We start from the raw sequence: 17,640 nt of genomic DNA on the forward strand, positions 1-17,640 counted from the left end.
TGAGGATCTTTTAGTAGGGCATGCCTAAGCTGGGCCAGACTTAGCTTATGCCAGACTGAAGTTTGACTGTGCTTATCTGCCCAAATTAGTGCATTTTCTTAGTGACAAGTCGTTATTTGCAGCAGTGTCAGACCATAACAGCATATTTGCACACTGGCCTGAGTGATCTCTATCCCCATGAGGTTTTGAGTTCTTTGTGCTTATGTGGTGACTAGGATGTAATTTTTTGTTTTTGAAAGTGCTTAGCTTTTAGCTGTCTTGCCCTTAACGTTTGTTTAATTTTGGGAGTAGAACCTGCTACTTGGACATCCAGCTGTCATGAATAAGGCATGTCTGTGTCTGTGCTGTAGTGAGGAACTGCTTCTTAGTGCCTGTCTTACCAGCATCGCCGGTCCCGGCTGTAATGTTTTTTGCTAGCTGGGAAGGCTTCTCTATGGCTATTTATACCCATACCACCCTAGCTGTTTACTTGTTTAATGTATCTGTATTAATAACCATGAGGGTAACAGGAACATATATGATGTTTTTTACCTATCAGTAAAACAAAAAATAAGTTTAATCAGATAATGCTACCTCTCCAGTTTAAGTAAATTAAGTATTTCCTACTAAAAACAGGAGCAGCAGTGATTTAACAATGTAATCTGATCTAATATTAGTAACAGCCTGTGCCTTTAGGGAGCAGTATAATATCCAATCCACTGAATAAAGTCTGTCTCGCGTTAAATTATGAATCCCTTTTAAAAAGATGGCTTCCCAGAATTGTTTCTGTAATTTCATAACGACCCATGGTTTCCTACGTCTTTTTCCCAGTAATATAATCAGGCTGGGGAAATTACATTGCCCCCCCCAAATATAAAGAATGAGGAAAGAGGGCTGTCTTACAAAGGTGTTCTCCCTGACGTCATGAGGACCTTCATCCTCTCCACCTTTTGTCTTAAGCTTTCTATTCCTCCTTGCATGTTGGGGCAGGAAAAAGCCCACCAGGGGAGTTTGTCATGCACAGATTGCCATCTGTCACTGCATTGCCACGTCTTCAAGCGTGAGTCAAAATCTTACCTTGGTCATTTTCCGAGTAAGCTGGAAGGGGGTGGAAAGAGGGTCCGAAGAAAGCAAGGGGGCTTCTAGTCAAGGCCACACGTTACAGAAAGAAGTAGGCAGGACACCCAATGGAAGATTTAATGCTAGCAAGGCTGGAGTTGGAAGCCTGTTTATGTCAGGTTTTAATAATTTCTGGAATTTTGTATACATACCAAGGAAAGGGTGCAACAACTCCTCATTAACCCTTTCAAAATGAAGCAGCGCACACCCTTGCTCTTACATTTTGTGGGAGATGATTGTTTGCATATTTTTATGAAATTGTTGGGGGAGTCGAGCATCTCAGATGTTCAGCCTTAGTAGTTCAGAGAGCTGCCAGAATCACTTTTTTCTCTTAGATGAGTATATTTTTGAAAAGTTATGTCTCAGCTTAAACAACAGCAAGGCAGAGGTTGTAAAAGACATCAACTGGATTACAGTGTGTGAAGAGTCCTGAGGGCAGGCAAAAGTTTGCCTTGCAAGAAGTGGCAAAAAATGCCGCTTCTCCACGTGAGGTGGATTGCTCCACATTGTCTTCATTCACAACGTGCTGCAGAATGATTTCCCCCCTCCCAGACCTTGCTTCAGTGGCCTAAATTGTGTGGTAGCCTCAAAAGTAGGTCATGATGCAAAAGCGCTGTGCTTGTTCCAGTGGCTTTTTCTTTTTCTTTTTTTTTAAATGTTTTTAAATCTCAGGTTTCAAAATGAACCTGTTAAAAATCTCATCTAAGCCTTCATTCGGTGTCAGTTGTAGGGTTGCTTAGGCGTTGCATCCTTGTAGAACAAGGTGGTTTATGCTGTTGTGTTTCAATGCCTTTGATTACCTGAATGATGAATTAAATGTTAGGACATGTCAAATGTGGTTCTTTATTGCACCCAGTTAGCCTTAACGTTTTTCCTTTGGCAGGCTTTTAGTGATTCAAAACAGGTTAGTCCAGTTTAACGTAAGACCATTTTAAAATTAGAGGTTAACTTTCAGGATCTGGAGTAACATTGCTCACATATGGGATTGTTGTTAAGTAATATGTGGCATAATTGCATTTTTTTAAAATAAAGTATTACTGAACAAGTGTCGTCTTCCCCCTCTGGTAGGGTTAATACAGTTCTGTTTTTAGAAAGCAGTAGCTAAAAATCTGTGTTTGCATTTAACTCTGTGAAAAGTCTTAATGGGAATTTAAACAACCACCTGACTATAATTGCTGCCTTTTTGAACCAAAGGCCTCATGACTTGCTTATAAGATGGTGCTTCTAGAAAGTCACAGGATTTTTTTGAGTCTAAACTTTTATGAAGGAACAACTTGGTCAGATCATGGAAGGATACAGCCCCTTTGCTGAACTTCAAGTAAAGTAGTTGCATGCATTTGTCCAGCTGGGCCAGAACCTCCAGGTATGTTTTTTAGATGCTTTTCTTCCTACTGCAGTGACTGAACATTTGAGTCTTGACATGGGCCAAAGAAACTTCCCCTCTGGCCAGTTCTGTTACTATAAACAGCTGCTAATAATTACTAACAGAGCCGCAAAACAACCGGGGAGAAAATAGCTGCCTGTTGGCTAAGCGAGTGGTATTCTGCCTTGCATCTGGCAAGTCCTAGGAGGCAGAATACATGATAGCTCTCACAGCATGACTGAAGATCCTCCTTCTACCTTCTGACGAGGAGGTGTCTTGAGCTGGGCAGGTGAGGCTGCTTTTTCACCTTGTAGCCACAGGGATCCACCAACAACTTCTTTCATATGAGCTGCAACTTCACGTTGGCTTTGTGTATTGCTACCCCTAAGAGCTGCCCCATTCTGTTGGTTACGGATCCACGCAGCCACACAAGCAGCTAAAACCGACCTGACTTTATAAAGGATTTTTTTTGTGGTTTTTTGTCAGTTTAGTTTTCCACCTAGATCAGTTACACTGTCTGGCTCGTGACATAGACGCTTATGTGGCTGTGCAGGAAGGGGTGGGAGTAAGGAACCCAAGGCAAAGAAAAGGAAGAACAGACTGCTGCGTTTAGAGGAAGTACTTGTTTATGCCAGCTTAAAGTGATTGAGAAAGCTATAGTGTAAGCAGTACAATAAGGTAGTAACATATTTTACGCGATATTCCGATGCAAGCAGCTGACTGTAAAACAAAACTGGCTTTGCTCGCAAAACAGGCTGTCCTAGCAAAAGTATAATTTGCTGTTATAATTTGAAGCTGCGATCAGCTTTGTACTGCAGGGAGTTTTAGCTGGTTTCATCTGTTGCTACCTCTGTAGTGGAAGGTACCGCCCCTATGGCAGATCTGTCGAACAAAATTAATCCTCGGGGAGTCATCTGTACAAAATCGGTTGGATCACCATCTTAGGGAATCATTTTTAACATATTTTGAGAATTGACATTTTGGTGAGGTGCTGTAGCCACGCTGGCAGAGGGATGAAGGACAGCCTTGCCTTTAAGAGCTGCTCACAGCAACGTTGCTCTATTGGCATGGTGAAGCACCAGAGGATTTGAACTCAAAACATTAGTAATTATGCTTGGACAAATGCCATCTTACTCTTGAAAAGGCCTGAGTCCCAACGACATATCGTTTTGCAAGCCGGTCGGTCAGATGCTGAAACAGAACCCAGTGTCCATTTTGCATTTAATCATAGAAGGAATAATAAACAATGTTTGTCTGCAACATAGAGGTACAAGTGTCCAGCCAAACACTTATTTAGTCTAAGGAAAAGACAGGCAAGCTCAGAATACCTTTCTATCCAATGCTAATATTAAGGTTGTATTTAAATCAGTCTAGGTAACTTTTCAAGTAATCTGGTGATCTCTTGAAAACCTTAATATAAACCAACTTGGCAGAAAAGTTAAGTATTTGACAAATAAATGGAATGACTGGGCCATTATAGGCTTGCCAGCCTAACATGATTCACAGGTGAAATAATGTCGTTACTAGTGTGTATGTCTGAGGTGTACTCATTGAAGAACTGAAGGAGGGTGAGGTCTAAGACTTTGGGAGGAACAAAGTCATGTCCTGTTAGACTGGCAGCTTCTGGACTCTTAAAATAACTGTGATCAGACTCATTAAAGCCTAATTAAATTCTGTAAGAATTGATTCTTAGCTATTTTCCCGTATGAAGTTAGTGGTAAACAATGAGAAGACGTTCACATGCCATGATGGCTCAAGGTGTCTCTACCTTCTTGACGCTGAAAGGAAGGATGAAGAGTTCTTTTAAACTGTGGAATCTTTGTTTGAGCTACAGTATTTCCTCCATTGCTAGAAAACAATTCCTGTAGAGAAAAACTGAATGCAGCTCTTCACTATGATTTGGGGAGACTTCGATCAATCTGTGTCCTTGCATGTAAAACAAAAAAAAAGTAATGATATTGGAAGAGGCAGATCTTGAAGACAAGAGATGGCTCGATTAAGCGACTGTAAGTTAATGCAATAAACTTCAAATTAGAGCAGGATGAGAGAAGGGGGGTAGTTTGCCTCTGCTCAATCACCCCCTTGTTCCCTTAGATATTCAATAGTGTTTGGACAGAACTGTTTGCATCCTTTTCAGTTTGTTCATTACAGTTTTTCTTAGGCCATGCTTATTTTTCCCTTGGGGACTTAGGATTTTGTAACTAGTGCACACCTACCCTGTTGAAATGGATTGTTTCTTACACCAATAAATGTCTTAAGGATTGCTTAATGGTTTCAGAGGAAGAAAGCCCTCCTCAAGAGATGAGATTTTCTCATGGTATCCAGTTGGGTCCGTTTAACTATCTACTTGCCAGGCTTTATTACTGCTTAATAAAGTATGTGTGTGATTACCTGAAATTTGCTGAATAGTCCAGAGCTTAATTAAAGTCATATGCTTTGGCACTGGTTCAGGAAATCTAGTTGCTTGTCAAACAGTACATTCCTATTCCTTGTTAGCAAGGGATATGTGGAAACACGCATTAAAAATAGCTCAGTCTTAAAAGATTTGGGCAGGATCACTGTTGATCCCGTTTATTTTGGGGTTAATGGGTGTACTACCAATCTTCTGACCTCCAGATGATGGTATCACAAATGCAAAAACACTGCTTGCCAACCTCTAAGTCGTAAACTTACAAAACACTCTTGAGAAGTGTGATAAAAGTCATTTGCCCAAGGCATTCTCTTGCATAATTGTCTAGTGTGAGCTTTTTGTGCACCTCTAGCATCTCGGTGCTCACTAGGGAAAAGAAAACCACTGAATTTTGTGGGCCACAAATATGACCTATCTAACTCTTCCTCTTCTTTGGAAAACCCTAGAGAAAGTAATTTTCCTCTGGTTCTTCGATGATTCATGTGCTTTCGTCTGTGAACGCTACCCATTTGAGGTATAGGATCATTGTGATATAGCCTTGTTGAGCCTGGAACATGTTTTGTGCTCCACATAGTCATGTTAAGACTTATGCCTAGATAGAAGATAGATAGTAAAAGTATAACATATAAAATTACTAGCAATTTGAGCAGCTTTTATAAAATTTTGCTTACAGGTTACTTGTCAGAATATATTACTGCCTAAAGTGGCTATATTACTGCCACTTTATAGGTTTTGTCCTTGTCACGATGTGGCCAAAGGTCGAAGTAAAATGTGTGCAATTAGGTTGAAGAAGAGCAAGTGTAATCACTCCCCTCCTCCCACATACACTTTGCAAGATCAGGAATATTTTTGTATCTAAACTTCTCTCTGTACCCAACATGAACCCTTTTTCCGTGACTGAAATTCTTCATTCTACTTCCTCATTCTTTGTTAGTCATGAAAATACCTTTTAAAACTTTATGGATGGTATAGTGACGGTGCACGGCAGAATGGAGGCACCTTCCTGAGATAAATGCTGTCTTGTGTGCCAGTTTACTTTTTAAAACTATTTTGTTTAGCTGCTACATGGAAAGGTACAGATATCTTTCTGAAATCTTTTGCCACAGTGCCTCTCGACATCTGTTTGAGGAAGGGATGCCTGCTCTCTTAGAATCATAGAATCACAGACTGGTTCAGGTTGGAAGGGACCTTAAAGATCATCTAGTTCCAACCCCCTGCCATGGGCAGGGACACCTCCCACCAGACCAGGCTGCTCCAAGCCCCATCCAGCCTGGCCTTGAACACCTCCAGGGATGGGGCATCTACAACATCCCTGGGCAACCTGTTGCAGTTCCACCATCAGAGTAAAGAATTTCCTCCTAATATCCAATCTGAATTTACCCTCTTCCAGTTTGAAACCATTACCCCTCGTCCCGTCATTACACTCCTTGATAAAGAGTCCCTCTTAATACCTAGTCTGCTTGAATGACAAGTAAAATGTAAGCTTAATTCATCACTTGTTAAAAAATTACAATAATAATGCTGGCCTGTTTCTTAGGTGGACTCCACGCAGTAAAGCTTTTGAACTGCATGAGTAAAAGGACTGTATTGGAAATCACCGTGGATATTCAGTACTACAATTTTAAGAAATTATTGGCAATTAAGGTTCGGTTTTAGAGATGCAGACATGGGAGCATGCCCACTTTGATATTTTAACCCACCTCCTCTTTAGACACCATTTACTTTGGAGTTCTTTGCTGCATAAAAGCTTCTGTAATATTTACTTCCAGCAGGTAAATGAATTTGTCTCCCTTTTCGATAAGGAAGAAAGCCACTATTCAAACTTGCCAAATTCAAAATGAACTTGGAAAAAGCAGCAGCAGAATCTGGACCGAACTAAAATGGGTAGGAACACAACCTAGCAGGAATTACGAAAGAACTGGAAGACCTTTCTGAGAGGCACTTGTTGTTCTCTGGCTCTTGTATTAGACATGCATTTGGAGTCAGATGAAAGTGCAGCAGGAAGACTAGCGTTACGCTTACCACAAAATTGGCATAATGGAACAGTAATTCTCTGTTCCTTTAGATAAAACCTGTCCATTGTGCCTCTTGCTACTGCACTTGAATACTGTAACTGCTTTTTCTGGCATGGTTAAAATATACTGTTCTTATCTGTGTCAATTACAACTTCAAAGTCTACCTCCATCTATCATCCATTATTCCTGTCTCTTAAATTATCTGATCACTCCCCATCATCTCCCACTTCAAGAATAACTTTTTTAGTCATCCCTTAAGAGTCTCGCTCAAATGGGCTAAATCTCAGATACCCTCTTTTGTCCTGCCTCTTTATCCTTTCCAGTGACAAATGCTCCCTGGCTGGTGTCACCCTGCTTGCGCATGCAGGCTGCCCCTGTGCAGCATAAAACATTCTGGTGTGATGAACTGCCTTCCTCTCCATGCCTCATTCTCCTACCCCGTAACTGTGTATCGAGCGAGGTGTTTAGGGAAATTGAGTTAAATCCTTCAGAGACAGTGACAGGAGGGGAAATTCAGCATAAGAAAACACTAGAGACTTTAAAGCCATCTTGTACAGGGGGGTTAGCCGTGACCCTTAGTCTGTAATACAACACATGTGTTCAGAATGATTTTGAATAGTAAGACCTGATATGTAAACTTTTAGATTCTACTGAATGCAGTTTTGCCTGAGTCTGCCAGCAATTAAACATTTTGTTACTAGTCTGTAATTAAAACAATTGCTCCTACTCTGGAACCCGTATTTTGTAGGTTTTACTCACCCAGAACTTGTGTTATGAAACGTGAATGTGTGTCTTTTTAAAACACACGGTACTTAACTTCATATTTATGATAAACTAATAGCCCTTCAAGGATTGAGCTGAAACCTCGGACAAGTAAGTAAGGGAAGAGAATCATCCATTTCCCTTCTGATGCAAGTTCCAACACTGTTAACTACGGGAAGGAGGGAAATGAATCCAAACCCCAATTAGTGGAAAGAAAAAGCGTTACAGAAACAAGGTGCTTATGAAGAACTTGAATAATAAGTACCTGTCTGTACCATAATTCAGTAACGTTAGGCACTGCATCTCAACTCCTCCTGTTAATTGAGTGGGTGGAGAAATGTTGTCTTGAGTCCTTTTTGTTCTGAGCTATTTAATGCTTGTAGATTAAAACTGGGAACTTCAAACTCTCCTTATAGCACTCGTATGCAGTAAGTTATTTTAACTTCTGTCATGTGATTTAAAGGTTTGACTACCTCTAAAGCAAATTCTAGTATTAAGTTGTTACTGAGGTGATCAGATCTGAGAACTCCAGGAATCTTGGGGAGCCTGGGAAGAGAAAAAGCCCAGAGCAAAAAAAGTTGCTTTTGACTAGAAGAACAAAATCATGCAATAAACCCACTGGGGGTACAGCTCGAAGGAGGGTATCAGCAGGAGGGAGCGCTCAAGATGATGTTCCCGTGCTGCACTTTTAGTAGAACAGTGTGTCGGGTCACACTGAAACAGAGTCGCTGTTGTGATGTGCTTTAAACCCCAAACATGTCATCTTTTTCTTAAGGCTCATTTTTAGGTTCACCGCTTAATGATCTGGTTTATGCTCTAGCCCACAAAGAGTTTTTGTTGCCACAACTGAAGGGGCAGTGAACTGCAGCGTGGGGACTTCTTAGGCCAGCTTTGCTGCCAAAGCCAGCAAATCATGGAACCATACCCCCGAGGGGTTTTGTACTGGGATCCGAGTTCGGTCACACTGTGTGCATAGAAGTTACCGTGCACCCTTGTGGTGCAAACATGACGCAATCTGACTTTTTATAAAATGCTTTCTTTTTTCTCCTAAGTGCCTAAACACATTTTGATTGACATGGTACGGTATGTACATCTGCTTAGACTTTGTGGCATAAAGGACAGGGAAATACAGGAGAAGCTTGTGTCTTACCTGGTTGGAATATATTGTAATAATTTTAATCTATGGTGGAAGATATTGTGCCATTCTACCTTCACGGACTTCAAAAGGATGTTGGGAGTAAGATGCTCTGATCTTGTGTGCAGAAAGTGAAGATGGATGCATGTGCTGTCTATATCCTTATTAGAAGCTTAAATATTTAAACACCAATCCTCAAAGTTATATTCCTAATGGCTTATTTTTGCTCACGTTTGCTTGAGGAATATCTTTGTTATAAGATGGTGTGATGATTACTGCAAAGTAACTGGCAACTTCCAAAAGCCTAAATGGAGACGTCTGTGTGGCCAGTGAGTAAATGGCAACCGATGAATCATCTTCCTGGCATAGTACTGGAATATCCCACACTGTTTCTGAAATGGAACCTGCATTAAGTTTCCCAGAATTTGTTAGTCTTGTGCTGATGTTCTGAGGATCTCGGACAAATACATTGATATATTCTTCTGTGGCTTCATGTAAGACCACAAACTGGAGGATCTTAGGAGTGTACAGTTAAGCATCATTTAAATATGAGGAGTAACTGCATTTCAGTGGAAAGTCCAGGGGTAGGAGGGACCGTGGAATAAAAGATCCTACACTAGGCAAGGACAATGGAAAGCATTAAGCAGGAAATAGGGTATATAGTTAAGGGGGCGGGGGGGCACAATATCCTGAAAAATGCTATTGAAATTTTTAAATGCTTGCTTTTTGTTGCAGATTAATCAGCCACTCGATGGGGATTAACAGTGGAGCACCTCTTTGTGTCGCCTTTCCACCTCTCTGTAGCAAGAATAACAACTTCAGCACTTCTTCAATAATAATTATGAAACTGGTATTAACTGAATGGCAATTATGGATTTTTAACTCTAACTCACAGTAAATCAGCAAGCCATATGTTGAAATTCCTACCAAATAGCTTTTTGTTCTGAATGTCTCATATCTATACAAGAAGTTTCAAGATATCTGTTTGTACAAGAGGAATATAAGCATTACTTGCCAGAGGAACAGAAGCTGAAAGAGAAGACACCCTAACTTGTTTGTGGAGTTATGGTAGTATTATTTATATAGATATATAACAAATATATATATATATATTTTTATGGTAATGAAAATGGCTCCCCAGAATGCTGACTCGGAATCTATGCAAGTTCAAGATCTACCTGTAGCACAGCTTCAGAAACCAGAAAACAAGGAGAATGAAAGTAGGGAGGAGACCATTAGTGAAGGATCCATAGACCGGATACCAATACGCCTGTGGGTGATGCATGGTGCAGTAATGTTTGGCAGGGAATTTTGTTATGCCATGGAAACAGCTTTGGTAACACCCGTATTGTTACAAATTGGTAAGTAAATTCTCATTCCTGTTAATTGAAACTTTATATATCCTTTTGCATTGATTGAAGTCAGAGGAAGAGGGAAGTGGGGTCTGCCAACTGAAAATGTGCAAGGTAAAATGGATTAGGGTTTGTTCTCTTTTTTTTTTTTTTTCTTTTTTTTTGCGCTGTTGGCTGTGCCACAGCTTCTGTGTGACCGTGTTTAAGTGGGAAGGACTTCTATATGCATTCATCTTCTGTCTAATATTGCTTCCCTCTGGAAAAATTTTAACCTGATTTAAGTCTAAAATTCTTTACTAAAAGGTAAATGTCCGAGAAACTAGAAACAACATTAGACTATAAAGGATTGCAGTGAAGCTTTTTTTTTTCATTTATGGAGAATTTAGAATAAACAGTTAGATGAATTGGCTTTTCCAACTACTAGTGAAATATTGCATTTACTTCAAACCACTAGTGAGTCTTATGTGATTAATCCGTCTAGTTTGTAACACATGAATACCTATGAATAAAGCGTAATACCAATAGCTTTAGATAATAATGGAGGAATAATGGGGTTTAGAATAGGAGTAGACAGTGTTAAATTTCGTGGTGAGTACTGTAATTAGGTCTCAAATAAACTGCTTACAATGTTAACAGCATCTGGTATTACCTTTATCAAATCCAGAAAATCGTGTTCTCTGTCAGATATCAGAAAATATTACATGAAACCGAATAGAAGTACCAGACTGAGCGTGCTTCCACGAGTGAATAAATCAACGATGTGTGTGCACAGCATAAGTGTATATATAATATATGCATATTATATGTTTGCTAATGTTTGCTTTGGCTTATACATGCAGTTGTACCTTACAGCATGCTCAGCTGCGGCCAAACAGAAGCTCTCGGCCAACTCTCTAAAATAATGTTCATTGAATACTGTTTACAACATTGTTCAAAAATTTGAAGGTTAACATCTCAAATGAAACATCTGCATTTTTCTATTTGATGTGAACTTGTGAGCATGCAATGTAGATATTCTTTCATGCAGTCTTCTTGCAGTTAAAAATGTGTTTTCGTATGAAATTAATAGTCAGTTTATTTTAAATCAACAGAGGGGTCAATAATCAGTGCAATTAGTGCCATGAGAGATGCTGATGGGTTATGCCTCTAAGTTTTCCTGAAAATATTAATTTTCAGAGCTCATCAGACATCCTTTTTGGATCTGTTGCTGTCATAGTTAAAATAGATTATTTGTTCCTCAAATAGGAGCTTTCTGATCAACCTGCCTAGCTGAATAAAACAGGTACAACTTCATCTAGGAATGTTTATAATGTCCATAACTTGTTTTGAGATGTTGTCTTTTGGGTAAGTTGAGTTTTAGAGACTTAATTAATTTGTACTAGCAGCTTTGGTTCAATTACTGCCTGCCACTAACGCAAAAACTTGCGGCCTGCTTTGCACAGGGAAGACCCCCAGTTTTGTAACTGTCCCTATACTTTTTTGTTCGTGTTCTTGTTTCGTGCTAGCACTTGGATGTTTAAAATGTAGAGCTGGCTAAGCTGACTTTACCTTGCCGTAGAGTAAGGTCAGACAGTATAAATAAACCATCCTCTTAATTACTGACCAGTCTACTAGCTTACATTTCTTTTGTGAGCTCTTCTAGCAGATCTGTTTCCTCCAGATAATTGAGAAATATCTCTTCCCTTCCTTCCCTAACCCCAGTGATCAAAATAACATTGGGATTTGGGGGAAGGGAACAAAAGAGCTCTCACTTGTAGAAAAGCTAGCAAATCGACAAAGCGATGCCAAAGGCTGGGGGTGATGATGTTCCATGCCACAGAGATAAGAAATGGAGGGAGCTGGTTCCAAATGTTAGCACTTTGGGAACTAATTGTAATCTTTCCTGCTCTGGCTCATGTTGCCTCAGCAGGGGAATAACCAGTGTTGGATTCACTGAAGAGTTAAGTTATTCACGGGTGACTTATCTGGCCTGGTTGGTAATTACCTCTTACATGGTTCTGTTTACCTTTATCAACCTCAGCATCTGTCTGCCTCAACATGAACTATATTTATTCCTCACTGGAGGGGGTTGCGTGTAGCTGTCGAACTGCTGTAATATTCCCTTTGCTTCTTGTTTTGGTAAAAGCAACATTCATTATTTTTTTTCTGTGAGATTAAATTGGCTGGAGAAACTCTTTTCGAGAAGCAACACCTGGGGAAGTGTGGTGACTCAACCAACTAACTTTGCTAATAACAAACTGAAGAACCAGAAGCCTTTTGGGTATGCGAAAAAGACTCTTCCTTACAGTTATATGCTGAGTATTAACAATTAAGCTTTACGGTGTGTGCTTGTGTTCTCAGAGAAAACTTTGGTCGCTGCAATAATCTGAGATTCTTATCTGATACCACCATTAAAACCTTAGGCACGTTAGTATGGTGTTACATACTTTCTGCTCGCAGGTATTTGACTTTCCTGGCTGTTCGTGTGCCCTGGCTCAGAGGTGTAGTTCTGATTTGGCAGATCAACGACCTGTCCTACTTGTTCTGTAAGCCACTGGATTGCAGTAACTGAAGGGAGATAGTACTTTGGATAGTCCTTCTCCAATCCAACAGTGGTTAAAACTCTCGATGTGTTTAAATTGCCTACAGTTTTGAATTCTTAACAAAAGAACCGAAGGCAGCAGTGAGAGCTCCTTGGATCGATGGATCCTGTGAACTGGAAAGGTCTGGAAGTGCCCGAGTTGCTGTACCCCTACGGAAAGAAATTCTGAGTTGCGACTTTAATCTTTGTCTTTATTGCTATGCTTAGATTGATGTTACATTGCCTTGTCAGAAATGCAGCTACAAATTTGTAATAGCCATGTAGTCATAACTGGGCTTTAGTAGCTTAGCAACAAGAACAAGACAAATATATGTTACGCCTTTTTTTTTTTTTTAATTCTAACTTGCTCTTTGATTTCTTGCTATCTACAGCTTAAGAATTCAAAGTGAAGCAGCTAACGTGTTTAGAAGGATTTGGAGGATATAAAAATATGCCAAATATGAAAAGTGGCAGGCTGACTGCAGATGAAATTATATTAGTTGTTGCTTTCGCAAGTTTTTATCTCTAGAAATCTTCATTAACCTTTTTTTGAGACCCGTTCAACTGGCAGTTCCTCCCAGCCAGCATTAAAACTTTACTAGAAAATAAACTGTCAGAGCTCTGGGTTTACTTGTTCATCGGTCCAAGGTTTTTGACAACCTGATTTCATATTACTCCTGAGTCTGTTCTGTGCATTGACACTAGTGTTTGCTTCCCCTCTCGCATTTCAGCCATGTATTATAAACTCCACAGGAGCAGGATGAGGCCTTTGTCTTCTGAAACATCTGGTACTTAATGCTGCTTATCTGTGAGAGGGAATTAAAATCCCTGCTATTGTTCATAAATGACAGTGTATTTTCTTCCATCATTAAACTTGGCTTCTAGAGGATTAAATCTCTCAAACTACTTCCAGTTCATAACATTTCGTGGAAGATTTGGATACATTTAAAAAAATTTTTTTTGCAAGGGATTTTAAGTGAATAAAAGTGGGGAGAAACTAACGACTGGTATGGTGAAAACTTAAAGAAACTGTCAGCTTTTTTAAGAAACTTGTTCAGTAAAATCACAATGCATGGCTTCTGTTAACAACGCTTAAAACCAGTAATAAATAACATGATTTGGTAATTTCAGATTATTTCAGTTGTAATTCAAGCACAATTTGGGTGGTAATGCAAGCAGTAAAGCCGTTTCTTCTGAAAAGTAGGGTCCACGTGCCTGCTTCATTAGGACTGCGGAAGAAAAAAAAATAAATCTGTATTGTATGACTTGGGGTGGCTGCTGCTTTCAGCATGAAAAACTTGCTGTCTGACTAATGAGTAGTGGTAGCTGTAAACATGAAGTTTCACGGTTTATATTTAATATGATAAAAGCTTTGCCAAGCCTTTACTGTTGCTTCAAAGGATCTTTCCCATGCTATTGAGTGTTTTATGAATAGTTAATAGGCACAGAAGCGACTGTCAGCACCAAACTGCTCCTCATTCCCCTGCATAAATTAAATATATTACACTAGTGCTTTTAAAAAGAAACGATGCACATTTATGTAAGGAAAAACATGAACAGTTTACATGTGCTGCTTGCCTTTATAATGTCACTTAAATTTAGGGATGTTTCTCTGGTACGGTACAGGAATAGCCTTGATTGTTATGAGTTTCATATCTGAGTGCCTATCTGTGATGGCATCACTTTGTTTTGCTGTGAGAGTTAATGGGCTCCTGTAGTAAACATCAGCTAGTCTGACATTAAATATTGAAGCCGGTTGTATTAAGCTTAACCCTGAGCATGGTGTTCTTTTTAGGCAATAACACAAAGGAATAGCATTTCTGGAAACTGCATATTTCAGTGCTAATTAATAGATTTTAATAAAGAGAAAGGCTGAGCTAAGCAGAGCAGAATACCATAGGTTATTTTTGTTTGGAAAAGAAATTATTTCGCTCATTATATGCTTTTGAATCAGCAAAATACTGTAGTCGCTTATGTCTCGTATGAGACGTGTTTCCTTCGTGTCTCATACATGTAGAAAAGCTCTTCGGGGGTCTGGGCTCAGCTAAAGCATTTAGACATAATATTTCAGAAAAAAAAAAAAATTATCTACCATTCAAAATTCTTCCAGCCTGAAGCTTAGCAGACCGTGCTTAAAGGGTCTTGAAATCTAGTTCATGTGAAATTGCCAGTATGGAAAAAGTGTGTTAAGCAATAACTCAAAGTGCTGATTCTGAGAAATCTCAAAATGGTAGCTGAGAAGTCATTATGCTGAAGCGATTTAATATTACAGAGTGAACTTTCAGTATGAAGTGGTAGTGAATCTCCCCATTGAAATTTAGTGTTGATACCTGCCTGAGAAGAATGCACGTAGGTAAAGAGGAGATTATGGAGATGTATTTGGAAACCAAGCGTGAAATGTTACAGATAAGTTAGCTTTTAGGTATGTTTCTTCAAAGGAATTAAGGTATCAAAATTGCTGACTCAGTTCAGTGTGGAAGGGGATGGTCTTCCTAAGGCTAAACCCGAGATCAAAGGAAGTCTAAAAACCTTAAAGATCTGGTGGGGGAGAAGGGAACAAAGGGGTTGGATGAGCTTTTAGAGGCTGCCTATAATTCAAGTGAAAAAAAAAAAAAAAAAGGCTGACTAGCTGGAAAAACTCTCACAGATGGAGGAAACTCTTCAACATAAAGCAGCACTGACTATTTCAGCTCAGCTCGAGTAATCGGGTTTATTCCTCATCTCTGCCAAAGGTTGCATTTATGTTAAGGTTTTATGTATTTATAACTGTCTTTCTGCAAAGCTGCATCTTACCTCTTGACGTATGCCTTACCTGACCTTGTCTTACCAGGGAGAAACTGTTTGAGTTGCTGTAACCTGCTCTTTGACTCTCAAAGTTAAATTCTTGTACAATGCAGCTGCATCTGGGCTCCCAGGCACAGCTCCATTTGATGCTGAGAGTGAATTGCAGGATCTGAATTCCTCCTTGGAAGAATTAATGGCTTGAGAGCTGACCTGTCCCAAGAGGGGACCGTAACACAGCTAATCTAAGGACAAGAACTGAATTTGCAATGGATCCAGAAAACCCAGAATAATAAACACTTAATTAAATACATTTTCAGCCTTGTTAGCTTTGAAGTTAGTCTCTAAGATCATGTAGAGTTTGTATTCAGAGCTCAAGTGGTGGAATGTATAAAACTGCAAATATGGTGCCTGAGGCACATGTTAATTGCCCTATAAAACCTCCCCACCCATCATTTTTTACTTATTGACTAATTTTATGCCCACTAAGGGGTTGTATAAGACTAATTTTTACTGTACTTTTTTTTTAACCAACAAGCAAGTCAGTAAGGCTTTCGTATCATGTATCACCCTTCTCTTACGTAAAGTATCTTTTGAGCTCAAATATTAATTGAGCGGCACAGTTTTTGAACACATGTAGTGCTTAGTGGGAGGTTTAGTTACGGATACGTTTAAGGCACCTTTAAGAGAAAGATGCTATGCAACTATTAAGATTTTTAATCCTGGGGGCAGTGGGGGCACATGCTTTATTTTCATATCAAGGCAAATGCCACGCGGTCTGGCAGTTGTGCAATAACTGTTACTTAGAGAGCTTTTTTTATATCAATGTTCTGTTTTTCTTTAAGTAACACTGAATGTGGCCTTCAGAGGCGCAACTGATAACGCATGGCAGATTTTCAGCTGGGGTAACGTGAGGATTTGCGCTGGCTTTAGGACTGTACAGAGTGTGTGACTTCGGATGAATAGCCTTACTAGGGAAGGGAAGTTGAGTGCGAAGGAATTCAGAGGCTTCTCCAATAGACGTGAAACATGTTTCCTATTATTTAGCAGTAGGTAACTTTTTGTTCCCCCTTTTTTTTTTTTTTTTGGCTGAATAAGGTCTGCCGAAGAAGCTGCTTCTAAAATAAGTCTCATACTTGCTCTGGTGCTGTTTTCTCCAATTCCAAATCTTTAGCAGAAGTCCTTGATATTTCAATTGTGTACTGTGGGAATGTTATACTTTTTTTTTTTTTTCCCCTAGCATAAAAAGTGTTGGCAGTAAAATTCCATGTGAAAACACTTCTTTGAATCTTTGCAAGTTTTCCTTTTGAGAGCTTGTGTGATCTGAGGTTAGTGTGAGTGACCATATATGACATGCAAGAAACACCAACAAGTCTGAGAACTGTGGACCGATAGAAAAAAAACATGCTGCAAGACAAAGCAAACTGTATATAAGAGCTGACAGTCTGCATTTTTATAAGGATGGAAGTTTAAAAGCAATTTTTAATTTCGTCGTCATCTCTGCTCTTCAAATCTTTTTTTCTTTTTTTTTTTTTTTAATCTGCAATGATAGACATTTTTGTCTGTGATTTGTGGAAAAAGCTTGAGGCCTCCAAAAATAATCACTCCCTAAGAAGGAAATGGACATCTCTGCCCTTTTGGTGGGTGCTTCTTTTTACCAGTAAATCTTTCCTGTCCAGCATACTGCCTCCTTTTTATCTTGAGCAGCCAAGGTTTAAGAGAGAATGAGCTTTTTGGAATGACTTAGGAGTACTTTGACATCCCTGTCCCCCTTCTTTCCTGAATCTCTTGTTCTCTCCCGCTCCAAGGAGATCTAGTAAAGCAGCAGAAATAAGGACCAGTTAATAACGCTGCTACAGGCTAATGGTGCTGAACTGGTTATGGGACTGTACTAAATTATAAGCAGATTTTTTTTATGTTGTTTTTAATTTGCATATCAGCCAATGGCTTTAAAAAATTCTTTCAGTCTATTGTAAATGTGCTTTTTACTTCTCTTTTACGTTGAGTGACTGAATTGTCTTGCAGTTCTTCCACACATATTGGACCCGGCTTGTTGCTATAGCTGAGACGAACTATAGGTTTTCTTCAAGGGCAGTTCTGGAGTAAAGGGACAAGTATAGGACTCAAGGAACTGCAGGATCCCTGTATTTTTAGTGCTCCCTCA

The 17,640-nt window shown here is 39.5% G+C and overlaps 1 protein-coding gene across 6 annotated transcripts in view; it reads left to right on the forward strand.

The window, feature by feature from the left end:
* SLC45A4 (solute carrier family 45 member 4) overlaps positions 1 to 17,640 on the forward strand; it is a 67,238-nt gene that overhangs the window by 17,431 nt on the left and 32,167 nt on the right. For all 6 annotated transcript variants that reach the window (XR_008464733.1, XM_054190438.1, XM_054190442.1 and 3 more), the window contains one exon: positions 9,519 to 10,144. Coding sequence is in view for 5 of the 6 variants with exons in the window: in XM_054190438.1 (XP_054046413.1) it covers positions 9,901 to 10,144 (244 nt within the window). In the remaining variant the exon portion in view is untranslated. The remainder of the gene's footprint in view (positions 1 to 9,518; positions 10,145 to 17,640) is intronic.

This window comes from Rissa tridactyla, chromosome 2, assembly GCF_028500815.1.
Source record: "Rissa tridactyla isolate bRisTri1 chromosome 2, bRisTri1.patW.cur.20221130, whole genome shotgun sequence".
NCBI classification, from domain to species: Eukaryota; Metazoa; Chordata; class Aves; order Charadriiformes; family Laridae; genus Rissa; species Rissa tridactyla.